Source organism: Taudactylus pleione, unplaced genomic scaffold, assembly GCF_031769625.1.
Source record: "Taudactylus pleione unplaced genomic scaffold, aTauple2 ptg000893l, whole genome shotgun sequence".
NCBI lineage: Eukaryota > Metazoa > Chordata > Amphibia > Anura > Myobatrachidae > Taudactylus > Taudactylus pleione.
The window spans coordinates 1056382-1070441 of NW_028285294.1; the positions used below are offsets into that span (position 1 = coordinate 1056382).

At 48.3% G+C, this 14060-nt stretch overlaps 1 protein-coding gene across 2 annotated transcripts; it reads left to right on the forward strand.

The window, feature by feature from the left end:
- The first annotated feature begins 1051 nt into the window (after positions 1-1051).
- Positions 1052-14060, forward strand: LOC148474110 (hyaluronidase-1-like). Of its 2 annotated transcripts, none has more exons than XM_088459086.1 (4): positions 1052-1192; positions 4345-5270; positions 12869-12958; positions 13546-14060. In XM_088459086.1, exons 1-4 carry the CDS (start codon positions 1159-1161, stop codon positions 13855-13857), a joined length of 1362 nt encoding a protein of 453 aa, XP_088315212.1. In that variant the 5' UTR covers positions 1052-1158; the 3' UTR covers positions 13858-14060. The 2 variants fall into 2 exon arrangements, with proteins under 2 accessions (XP_088315212.1, XP_088315213.1); XM_088459087.1 differs by lacking the exon at positions 1052-1192 and adding an exon at positions 1527-2074.

The following is a 14060-nucleotide window of genomic DNA, read 5'->3' on the forward strand; positions in this document are numbered from 1 at the left end:
ACACTACCAGCTACATTACCAGCTATACTAGTACCAGCTACACTACCAGCTACATTACCAGCTATATTAGTACTAGCTACACTACCAGCTATATTACCAGCTATACTAGTACCAGCTACACTACCAGCTATATTACCAGCTATACTAGTACCAGCTACACTACCAGCTACATTACCAGCTATACTAGTACCAGCTACATTACCAGCTATACTAGTACCAGCTACATTACCAGCTATATTAGTACTAGCTACACTACCAGCTATATTACCAGCTATACTAGTACCAGCTACACTACCAGCTACATTACCAGCTATACTAGTACCAGCTACATTACCAGCTATACTAGTACCAGCTACATTACCAGCTATACTAGTACCAGCTACATTACCAGCTATATTACCAGCTATACTAGTACCAGCTACACTACCAGCTACATTACCAGCTATATTACCAGCTACATTACCAGCTATACTAGTACCAGCTACACTACCAGCTACATTACCATCTATACTAGTACCAGCTACACTACCAGCTACATTACCAGCTATACTAGTACCAGCTACACTACCAGCTACATTACCAGCTATACTAGTACCAGCTACACTACCAGCTATATTACCAGCTATACTAGTACCAGCTACACTACCAGCTATATTACCAGCTATACTAGTACCAGCTACACTACCAGCTACATTACCAGCTATACTAGTACCAGCTACACTACCAGCTACATTACCAGCTATACTAGTACCAGCTACACTACCAGCTATATTACCAGCTATACTAGTACCAGCTACACTACCAGCTATATTACCAGCTATACTAGTACCAGCTACACTACCAGCTATATTACATACCTCCCAACACGACCCTCTTCAGGAGGGACACAATGCTCTGGTCCTGGACTTCCCTGGTAATTTATTATTGTCATCACCTGTGGTGAAACACCTTTCTTATCAATTAACTAGTTCAACACAGGTGATAGCAATCCTAAATTACCAGGGAAGTCCAGGAACAGAGCATTGTGTCCCTCCTGGAGAGGGTCGTGTTGGGAGGTATGATATTACCACACAGACAGAACGTGGCTGGGGCCGGGCCTGCAGGGGAACACGCAGCTGATTTCTAAGTGCCAACATTGTAAAAACTAAGTTTACTAATATGTATACATCTAATAAATCTATTACCGGAGAAGGTAACTGTTTTCTTTTCATTTATCCTTTAGTATTTACCATGTATATATATAGTCAGTGTATTTTATAGAGATTTCTGTTCCAATAAATGTGCTTAGAATTATTTTAACAGCTTTTGGGTTATTTTTATATATATATATTCATTACTAGGATAGTTTCATTACACGATATATATATATATATATATATATATATATATATATATATATATAATTGCTTTATTTGAGGCTAATTAGCAGACTCCCCCTCTTAGTGTGAGCTGTTGGTAATGACATTGATCAGCAGCTATATATAAGCACACCTGTTTGTTTATTAATAGGGATTATTGTGCCTTAAACCAATGCAGGGAGGTGATACAAATGGTCCCTTTTGAATGTGTATCTATCTGTTTATCTTTGTATAACAGCTTCATAATGTGGGTCAGGCGCAGTCATGGAGATTTGTTCCTATTTCAGGGAGAGATGGCAAATTATGGTTTAATAACTATGGGGGAGATGTACTAAGCCTTGAATGGAGATAAAGGACCAAACAACCAGCTTCTGTCATTGTTGAAACACAGCCTGTGACATGGCAGTTAGGAGCTGATTGGCTGGTCCTTTATCTCTGTTCACTTTATCTCCATTCGAGGCTTAGTAAATACTGTCATATTACAGGCTGTGTTGAAAAACATTAGGAGCTGATTGGTTGGTACTTTCTCTCTCTCCGAGGCTTAGTGCATCTAACCCTGTGCCTGCTTGTCTATACAAGCTCTCACCCTGTCCCTTCCCCCACCCCCTGCCTCCAGCACAGTGTGGGGCGTGACGCTGAGTATACTATGGGCAGCTTGCAGAGAGCTCACACTGAGGAGACCTGAGCACCTGCCAAAGAGATGGTCCCGGAGTGAGGTATTGTCCCAGTTCTGTTATCTATACCTGTACATGGCACTGACATAGGGAGCACAGTCTGAGGAGATGGGCAATAATGTGATGTGTGTTCAGTCATAGTGTATATTACCTGAGATGGGCACAGGGCGGGTATGTGTGTGTGTAGTACCTGAGATGGGCACAGGGGTAAGTGTGTATTACCTGAGATGGGCACAGGGCGGGTATGTGTGTGTAGTACCTGAGATGGGCACAGGGCGGGTATGTGTGTGTGTAGTACCTGAGATGGGCACAGGGCGGGTATGTGTGTGTGTAGTACCTGAGATGGGCACAGGGTGGGTATGTGTGTGTAGTACCTTAGATGGGCACAGGGTGGGTATGTGTGTGTAGTACCTTAGATGGGCACAGGGCGCGTATGTGTGTGTAGTACCTGAGATGGGCACAGGGCGGGTATGTGTGTGTAGTACCTGAGATGGGCACAGGCCGGTATGTGTGTGTGTAGTACCTGAGATGGGCACAGGGCGGGTATGTGTGTGTGTAGTACCTGAGATGGGCACAGGGCGGGTATGTGTGTGTGTAGTACCTGAGATGGGCACAGGGCGGGTATGTGTGTGTGTAGTACCTGAGATGGGCACAGGGCAGGTATGTGTGTGTGTAGTACCTGAGATGGGCACAGGGCGGGTATGTGTGTGTAGTACCTGAGATGGGCACAGGGCGGGTATGTGTGTGTAGTACCTGAGATGGGCACAGGGCGGGTATGTGTGTGTAGTACCTGAGATGGGCACAGGGGTATGTGTGTGTAGTACCTGAGATGGGCACAGGGGTATGTGTGTGTAGTACCTGAGATGGGCACAGGGCGGGTATGTGTGTGTAGTACCTGAGATGGGCACAGGGCGGGTATGTGTGTGTAGTACCTGAGATGGGCACAGGGCGGGTATGTGTGTGTAGTACCTGAGATGGGCACAGGGCGGGTATGTGTGTGTGTGTAGTACCTGAGATGGGCACAGGGCGGGTATGTGTGTGTGTGTAGTACCTGAGATGGGCACAGGGCGGGTATGTGTGTGTGTGTAGTACCTGAGATGGGCACAGGGCGGGTATGTGTGTGTGTGTAGTACCTGAGATGGGCACAGGGCGGGTATGTGTGTGTGTAGTACCTGAGATGGGCACAGGGCAGGTATGTGTGTGTGTAGTACCTGAGATGGGCACAGGGCGGGTATGTGTGTGTGTAGTACCTGAGATGGGCACAGGGCGAGTATGTGTGTGTGTAGTACCTGAGATGGGCACAGGGCGGGTATGTGTGTGTGTAGTACCTGAGATGGGCACAGGGCGGGTATGTGTGTGTGTAGTACCTGAGATGGGCACAGGGCGGGTATGTGTGTGTGTAGTACCTGAGATGGGCACAGGGCGGGTATGTGTGTGTGTAGTACCTGAGATGGGCACAGGGAGGGTATGTGTGTGTAGTACCTGAGATGGGCACAGGGCGGGTATGTGTGTGTACACGTCAGTCATTTTGAGGCACAGCACCTGATTCAGAGGTACAGGCTAATGCCTCAGCAATGGGATTAGTACGAGATGGCCATTGGCTGTGGTGCTAATCTATTTGTATATAAGGACGCGCCATTGGTCACATCATCGGACATTGCACCAGCTCTATGGAGGTGTGTAAAAATCCACAGTTGCTGACCGCGACACGCCCGTGTCTGGCTAGCTGCCCCGTTACCACCCAGGAATGCTCAATAACATTGCCTCTCTTTGCGTCCAAATTTGTTTTGCAGCTTTCAGCGGTAACCATCGGGACGCATGGGCAGTGTGATTATGGCGCATGTTTGCATCTGACTTTGATGCTGCGCTGAATCCGGCCCACGCCATTCTGTGTTTTATTTTTTCAATTAAAAAAAATTCTGTCTGGGACAATCTGTGTTAGTGTCATTTGTGACTGACAAATCTGTGGACTTTTTAGGGGACTGACTACTTTTGCAAGTCATATATATATGCTTTGGAGGTGGCATGCTGAGGCATCCGCCTCATCCTCTGCAGAGTAGTGACAGTATAATGCTATGCAGACCATGCACCATCTCTGGTCATTCCTGTTCCACTAGACACTAATGGCTGCAGGTGACTACAGAGCTCAGTCAGCAGAGAACTCTGCTGCGATTGCCAAGTTCTCTTAGTACTGGACAGGGCCGCAGGGTAAACTTTTTTTTTTTTTTAAGGGAGTTCTGAGATCACACAGCAGCAACCAAAAGGTTCTTCATTCTCTCACTCGCCTCACATAACTTTTCATTTGTCCACAGGAACCCCAGGATCCACTATGTCCCATCTCTTCCTTGCAGCTATATACCCTCTCCTTCCACTCTCCCTCCTGTATTTCCCGACCGGCTCTGATCCCATTGCCCCAGGCAGGCCCTTTATCATACACTGGAACGCACCAACACGGCCATGTCTGGATAACCATGGCGTAACGTTCGATCTTGAAACTTTTGATATAGTAACCAATGAGAACCAGTCATTCCTAGGCACAAATGTGGTGATCTTCTATAACTCCCAGCTGGGGCTGTACCCTTATTATGACCAGAATAAAAAGTCAGTCAATGGTGGGCTGCCGCAGAACTCCAGCCTTGAGGATCATTTGGCTAAAGTTCATAAGGATTTGAATAATGTCATTGTAGACAAGGATTTTAAAGGTGTGGCGGTGGTGGACTGGGAACAATGGAGACCACTATGGGAACGCAACTGGGAAAAGATGGCACTGTACCAGCTGCACTCACTAGAACTTATAAGCCAGATGCACCCATTATGGTCAAATACGAGGGCACATAAATTGGCCAAGAGACAATTTGAAGAATCAGCCAAGGACTTTATGTGGTCCACCCTACATATGGGACGCAAACAGAGCCCCAAAGGCCTCTGGGGGTTTTACGGGTTTCCAGAATGCTATAATTTCGAGTACAAGAATGGGAGGCAGAAGTACACTGGCCAGTGTCCAGATCATGAAGTAGAAAGGAACAATGCTTTGACCTGGTTGTGGGGCATCAGCCGAGCACTGTACCCTCACATATACTTGGATAAAGACCTAAAGGATTCTGAACATGTGGGACCGTTTGTGAGGCATAGAGTGGAAGAGTGCTTCAGAGTGCACAAGGTGTCACCTGGTGGAGACCTACCTGTCCTGCCATACGCCCGCATAGTGTACACCTACAGCATGGACTTCCTCACACAGGTAATGGTGGGGGATGGTTGGTATTCTGTGGAGGGCAGTGAGTCTTAGTGTATCTCATTTATGTCATGTTTCCTCTCTTATAGCTATTGTATTATCTTACCCCCCCCCCCCCCGGCCTGCCTGCATGATGTCACTTCCCTGACCTGTATTGTCTTACCCCCCCGGCCTGCCTGCATGATGTCACTTCCCTGACCTGTATTATCTTTCCCCCCCCCCTGCCTGCATGATGTCACTTCCCTGACCCGTATTATCTTTCCCCCCCCTGCCTGCATGATGTCACTTCCCTGACCTGTATGATCTTACCCCCCCCTGCGTGCACGATGTCACTTCCCTGACCTGTATGATCTTACCCCCTCCCTGCCTGCATGATGTTACTTCCCTGATCTGTATGAACTTACCCCCCCCCCCTGCCTGCACGATGGCACTTCCCTGACCTGTATGACCTGTATTATCTTACCCCCCCTGGCCTGCCTGCACGATGTCACTTCCCTGACCTGTATGATCTTACCCCCCCACCTGCCTGCACGATGTTACTTCCCTGACCGGCATGATCTTACCCCCCTGCCTGCATGATGTCACTTCCCTGACCTGTGTGACCTTACCCCCCCTGCCTGCATGATGTTACTTCCCTGACCTGTGTGACCTTACCCCCCTGCCTGCATGATGTCACTTCCCTGACCTGCATGATCTTACCCCCCCTGCCTGCCTGCATGATGTTACTTCCCTGACAAGCATGATCTTACCCCCCCGCCTGCCTGCATGATGTTACTTCCCTGACCGGCATGATCTTACCCCCCCGCCTGCCTGCATGATGTTACTTCCCTGACCAGCATGATCTTACCCCCCGCCTGCCTGATGTTACTTCCCTGACCAGCATGATCTTACCCCCCCCCCCCTGCCTGCATGATGTTACTTCCCTGACCGGTATGATCTTACCCCCCGCCTGCCTGCATGATGTTACTTCCCTGACCTGTATGATCTTACCCCCCCCCTGCCTGCACGATGTTACTTCCCTGACCGGCATGATCTTACCCCCGCCTGCCTGCATGATGTTACTTCCCTGACCGGCATGATCTTACCCCCCCGCTTGCCTGCATGATGTTACTTCCCTGACCGGCATGATCTTACCCCCCCCCCCTGCCTGCATGATGTTACTTCCCTGACCGGCATGATCTTACCCCCCCGCCTGCCTGCATGATGTTACTTCCCTGACCAGCATGATCTTACCCCCCCCTTCCTGCATGATGTTACTTCCCTGACCGGCATGATCTTACCCCCCGCCTGCCTGCATGATGTTACTTCCCTGACCGGCATGATCTTACCCCCCCGCCTGCCTGCATGATGTTACTTCCCTGACCGGCATGATCTTACCCCCCCGCCTGCCTGCACGATGTTACTTCCCTGACCGGCATGATCTTACCCCCCCGCCTGCCTGCATGATGTTACTTCCCTGACCGGCATGATCTTACCCCCCCCGCCTGCCTGCATGATGTTACTTCCCTGACCGGCATGATCTTACCCCCCCGCCTGCCTGCATGATGTTACTTCCCTGACCAGCATGATCTTACCCCCCGCCTGCCTGATGTTACTTCCCTGACCAGCATGATCTTACCCCCCCCCCCCCCTGCCTGCATGATGTTACTTCCCTGACCGGTATGATCTTACCCCCCGCCTGCCTGCATGATGTTACTTCCCTGACCTGTATGATCTTACCCCCCCCCCCCCCCCGCCTGCATGATGTTACTTCCCTGACCGGTATGATCTTACCCCCCGCCTGCCTGCATGATGTTACTTCCCTGACCGGCATGATCTTACCCCCCGCCTGCCTGCATGATGTTACTTCCCTGACCGGCATGATCTTACCCCCCCGCCTGCCTGCATGATGTTACTTCCCTGACCAGCATGATCTTACCCCCCCGCCTGCCTGCATGATGTTACTTCCCTGACCGGCATGATCTTACCCCCCCGCCTGCCTGCATGATGTTACTTCCCTGACCGGCATCATCTAACCACTATAAAAGAAAAAAGAACAAATAACCTCGCCTGAAAGGGACACCTGTCTTTGTGCAATCAAGTATCTCTAGCAGCCAGCCAGCACAAAGCACGTGGAGAAAGCCAATCTCCACACAGAAATGAGATGCAAAAAATATGTGCAGTGCTTAGTGGTGCTCAAAGCTACAAGATAATTGTGGTACAAGTATAAAGGTTTTATTTCATATAAAATATCATCCACATTATATATAAGACTCCAGGGAGTGTGTAAACTGTAAATAGATGATAATTATAAAATACACATAAAAGATGAAATAGAAATAAAATGCACTATTATAGCCAGTTCGATAAGTGCTTTATAGAAAAGCTCCTTAGAATACTAAGTTAATGCAGATCCTGAGTATGGTTTCAGACTGATATGATAGATTATACCATCTTGTCTACTCTGACCCACTGTGAGCTTTTCTATAAAGCACTTATCTAACTGGCTATAATAGTGCATTATTCGAAGAATTTTATAGGTTTTTCATTTTTATTTATTATTTTTTATTGATGTTTATTTCTATTTCCATGTCTGTTTTTATTTTTATTTCATCTTTTATGTGTATTTTATAATGATCTAAACCGCATGCATGATGTTACTTCCCTGACCTGTGTGACCTTACCCCCCCCTGCCTGCATGATGTTACTTCCCTGACCAGTATGATCTTACCCCCCCCCACCTGCATGATGTTACTTCCCTGACCTGTGTGACTTTACCCCCCCCCCCTGCCTGCATGATGTTACTTCCCTGACCAGCTTGACCTTACCCCCCCGCCTGCATGAAATTATTTCCCTGACCAGTATGATCTTACCCCCCCCCTGCCTGCATGATGTTACTTCCCTGACCAGTATGTATTAACCCCCCCACCTGCATGATGTTACTTCCCTGACCTGTGTGACTTTACCCCCCCCCTGCCTGTATGATGTTACTTCCCTGACCAGTATGATCTTACCCCCCCCCTGCCTGCATGATGTTACTTCCCTGACCAGTATGTATTAACCCCCCCACCTGCATGATGTTACTTCCCTGACCTGTGTGACTTTACCCCCCCCCCTGCCTGCATGATGTTACTTCCCTGACCAGTATGATCATACCCCCCCACCTACATGATGTTACTTCCCTTACCTGTGTGACTTTACCCCCCCCCCCCTGCCTGCATGATGTTACTTCCCTGACCAGCTTGACCTTACCCCCCCGCCTGCATGAAATTATTTCCCTGACCTGTGTGACCTTACCCCCCCCCCCGCCTGCATGATGTTACTTCCCTGACCAGCATGATGTTACTTCCCTGACCAGCATGATCTTACCCCCCCTGCCTGCATGATGTTACTTCCCTGACCAGCATGATCTTACCCCCCCTGCCTGCATGATGTTACTTCCCTGACCAACATGACCTTACCCTCCCCGCCTGCATGTTGTTACTTCCCTGACCAGCATGACCTTACCCCCCCTGCCTGCATGATGTTACTTCCCTGACCAGCTTAATCTTACCCCCCCTGCCTGCATGATGTTACTTCCCTGACCTGTATGATCCTACCCCCCCCCCCCCCCCGCCTGCATGATGTTACTTCCCTGACCTGCACTTTTACTCCACTGACCTGCATGATATTACCCCTTGTCCAGGATGATGTTACCCCCTGCCCTGTATAGAGGATAGCCCCATACCTAGACTGGGCATCATAGCTTGGTGTAGTAGTACTATGTACAGTATGTAATGCACTCCTGTGAATGGTATTACTGTGAATTGGGGGTGACTAACGCTGTCTGATTTGTATACCCATGACACTGATTTATCTGTCACATTTCTTATTCTATAGGTGCATATTGTATTAGAATGTAATAAACTCAGATGGGGCTCAGCTACTATCCATATTCCTCATACAGCATGATATTGTCACAAAGTGATCTCAGATTTATCTGACATGAAATATTTGTCTAAATTTCACCAGGAAAGTATTTTACCTGAAGTTCAAGTTTGCTGTAAATTCAGAATTGCTGTATGTGCTGCCTGACTGTGATCTCAGCCCAGAACTCCCTGCAGACAGTGTATAACAGTATGTGCTGCCTGAATGTGATCTCAGCCCAGAGCTGGCTGCAGACAGCATATAACAGTATGTGCTGTCTGACTATGATCTCAGCCCAGAACTGGCTGCAGACAGTGTATAACAGTATGTACTGCCTGACTGTGATCTCTGCACATAACTGGCTGCAGACAGCGTATAACAGTATGCGCTGCCTGACTGTGATCTCAGCCCAGAACTGACTGCAGGCAGTGTATAACAGTATGTGCTGCCTGACTGTGATCTCAGCCCAGAACTGACTGCAGACAGTGTATAACAGTATGTGCTGCCTGTGATCTCAGCCCAGAACTGACTGCAGGCAGTGTATAACAGTATGTGCTGCCTGACTGTGATCTCAGCCCAGAACTGACTGCAGACAGTGTATAACAGTATGTGCTGCCTGTGATCTCAGCCCAGAACTGACTGCAGGAAGTGTATAACAGTATGTGCTGCCTGACTGTGATCTCAGCCCAGAACTGACTGCAGACAGTGTATAACAGTATGTGCTGCCTGTGATCTCAGCCCAGAACTGACTGCAGGCAGTGTATAACAGTATGTGCTGCCTGTGATCTCAGCCCAGAACTGACTGCAGGCAGTGTATAACAGTATGTGCTGACTATGATCTCAACACAGAACTGACTGCAGGCAGTGTATAACAGTATGTGCTGACTGTGATCTCAGCCCAGAACTGACTGCAGGCAGTGTATAACAGTATGTGCTGCCTGTGATCTCAGCCCAGAACTGACTGCAGGCAGTGTATAACAGTATGTGCTGACTATGATCTCAACACAGAACTGACTGCAGGCAGTGTATAACAGTATGTGCTGACTATGATCTCAACACAGAACTGACTGCAGGCAGTGTATAACAGTATGTGCTGACTGTGATCTCTGCACAGAACTGACTGCAGACAGTGTATAACAGTATGTGCTGCCTGACTGTGATCTCTGTCCAGAACTGACTGCAGGCAGTGTATAACAGTATGTGCTGCCTGACTGTGATCTCTGTCCAGAACTGACTGCAGGCAGTGTATAACAGTATGTGCTGCCTGACTGTGATCTCTGTCCAGAACTGACTGCAGGCAGTGTATAACAGTATGTGCTGCCTGTGATCTCAGCCCAGAACTGACTGCAGGCAGTGTATAATAGTATGTGCTGCCTGACTGTGATCTCAGCCCAGAACTGACTGCAAGCAGTGTATAACAGTATGTGCTGCCTGACTGTGATCTCAGCCCAGAACTGACTGCAGGCAGTGTATAACAGTATGTGCTGCCTGTGATCTCAGCCCAGAACTGACTGCAGGCAGTGTATAACAGTATGTGCTGACTATGATCTCAACACAGAACTGACTGCAGGCAGTGTATAACAGTATGTGCTGACTGTGATCTCTGCACAGAACTGACTGCAGACAGTGTATAACAGTATGTGCTGCCTGACTGTGATCTCTGTCCAGAACTGACTGCAGGCAGTGTATAATAGTATGTGCTGCCTGACTGTGGTCTCAGCCCAGAACTGACTGCAGACAGTGTATAACAGTATGTGCTGCCTGACCGATCTCAGCCCAGAACTGGCTGCAGACAGCGTATAACAGTATGTGCTGCCTGACTGTGATCTCAGCCCAGAACTGACTGCAGACAGCGTATAATAGTATGTGCTGCCTGACTGATCTCAGCCCAGAACTGACTGCAGGCAGTGTATAACAGTATGTGCTGCCTGACTGTGATCTCTGCACAGAACTGACTGCAGACAGTGTATAACAGTATGTGCTGCCTGACTGTGATCTCTGCCCAGAACTGACTGCAGGCAGTGTATAACAGTATGTGCTGCCTGACCGATCTCAGCCCAGAACTAACTGCAGGCAGTGTATAACAGTATGTGCTGCCTGTGATCTCAGCCCAGAACTGACTGCAGGCAGTGTATAACAGTATGTGCTGCCTGTGATCTCAGCCCAGAACTGACTGCAGGCAGTGTATAACAGTATGTGCTGACTATGATCTCAACACAGAACTGACTGCAGGCAGTGTATAACAGTATGTGCTGACTGTGATCTCTGCACAGAACTGACTGCAGACAGTGTATAACAGTATGTGCTGCCTGACTGTGATCTCTGTCCAGAACTGACTGCAGACAGCGTATAACAGTATGTGCTGCCTGACTGTGATCTCAGCCCAGAACTGACTGCAGACAGCGTATAACAGTATGTGCTGCCTGACTGTGATCTCAGCCCAGAACTGACTGCAGGCAGTGTATAACAGTATGTGCTGACTATGATCTCAACACAGAACTGACTGCAGGCAGTGTATAACAGTATGTGCTGACTGTGATCTCTGCACAGAACTGACTGCAGACAGCGTATAACAGTATGTGCTGCCTGACTGTGATCTCAGCCCAGAACTGACTGCAGGCAGTGTATAACAGTATGTGCTGACTATGATCTCAACACAGAACTGACTGCAGGCAGTGTATAATAGTATGTGCTGACTGTGATCTCTGCACAGAACTGACTGCAGACAGTGTATAACAGTATGTGCTGCCTGACTGTGATCTCTGTCCAGAACTGACTGCAGACAGTGTATAACAGTATGTGCTGCCTGACTGTGATCTCAGCCCAGAACTGACTGCAGACAGCATATAATAGTATGTGCTGCCTGACTGATCTCAGCCCAGAACTGACTGCAGGCAGTGTATAACAGTATGTGCTGCCTGACTGTGATCTATGCACAGAACTGACTGCAGACAGTGTATAACAGTATGTGCTGCCTGACTGTGATCTCTGCCCAGAACTGACTGCAGGCAGTGTCTAACAGTATGTGCTGCCTGACCGATCTCAGCCCAGAACTGACTGCAGGCAGTGTATAACAGTATGTGCTGCCTGTGATCTCAGCCCAGAACTGACTGCAGGCAGTGTATAACAGTATGTGCTGACTATGATCTCAACACAGAACTGACTGCAGGCAGTGTATAACAGTATGTGCTGACTGTGATCTCTGCACAGAACTGACTGCAGACAGTGTATAACAGTATATGCTGCCTGACCGATCTCAGCCCAGAACTGGCTGCAGACAGCGTATAACAGTATGTGCTGCCTGACTGTGATCTCAGCCCAGAACTGACTGCAGACAGCGTATAACAGTATGTGCTGCCTGAGTGTGATCTCAGCCCAGAACTGACTGCAGACAGCGTATAATAGTATGTGCTGCCTGACTGATCTCAGCCCAGAACTGACTGCAGGCAGTGTATAACAGTATGTGCGGACTGTGATCTCTGCACAGAACTGACTGCAGACAGTGTATAACAGTATGTGCTGCCTGACTGTGATCTCAGCCCAGAACTGACTGCAGACAGTGTATAACAGTATGTGCTGCCTGTGATCTCAGCCCAGAACTGGCTGCAGACAGCGTATAACAGTATGTGCTGGGAGGAGCCTGTGTAGACACCGATATGTGTCATACTGATCACATACACAGCTGTGCGATGGTCATGTATGTTGTGTGCTTTCCGCAGGGTGACCTGGTAAAGACCATAGGACAGAGTGCAGCATTGGGAGCCGCTGGTGTCGTCCTGTGGGGCAACGCAGACTACAGCTCCAGCAAGGTAACCATTAGTCATTATTATTATTAGAATATATCAGTCAGATGGTATGCTGTATCGTATGTCGGCAATGACTGTATAGACAGTGATTATGTTGACATGGTTAAAATATTGACATATGACAAGTCTACATAGTCATAATGTCGACAATACAAATGTTAGGGTTAGGGACAATGTTGATGATAGGTGCTGACATGGTGACCATGTTGGGAAAGATTTCTGGACTGCACACCCTGACTATATATATGATGGGAGGTGCTACCTGATGAGACTAATTGCAGGCACAGAAACAGACAAATCTCAGGTGCACAACTCCAAATTATTAATAATATATACTGTAAATGCAATAAAATGTTGCAATCAATAGAGGTTTTTAGCATAATCATGGCCAAGGTTATGGGCCAACCCACCATATCCAGGTAACCTCTTTAGGGTAGGTCCCTAACATACTAGGGTTCAAATCCAGAGCGCAAGACCCCCCCAAACTGGCCCAGCTAAGCTGCCCCAGGGCACCGCCATAGTAAGAAAAGTGCAGTGTAAAGAGATAGTCAGCCCAGCATGTCAATGTACCCATGTGTCTCTGTTTTCAGGAGTCCTGCCTAGCGGTGAAGTCCTACATAGAACAAACCCTGGGTCCATATACGAAGAATGTAACCATGGCCGCAATACTCTGCAGCAGAACCCAATGTTCAAATCATGGACGCTGTGTGCGGAAACACCCTGAAGTCGAAGCCTATCTCCACCTGGACCCCAGTATCTTCAGCATTGGGCAGCATGGGGAAAGTGTTGAGCTACTTTATAAACCTTCCAGGAAGAAACGTAGCCGCATGTGGCCACAATTGCTGTGCCGCTGCTATAAGGGATGGGCAGGAAAAGACTGCTCTCATAAGACGCATCGATAGAACCTCTATAACATTCTCAGACACGATAACGCAACTCACCAGATTCGCCCAACCCTCCCGGGAAGAACCTGTGTATCCATAACACAGTCTAGTACTTGGCCTACAGGTGTCTAGGAGAACTCAGAAATGGTCAAACGGTCATAGAACAAAAGTGATTTCTTAACATTACAGATTTGAGATTACAATAAAATGTTAAGCACTCA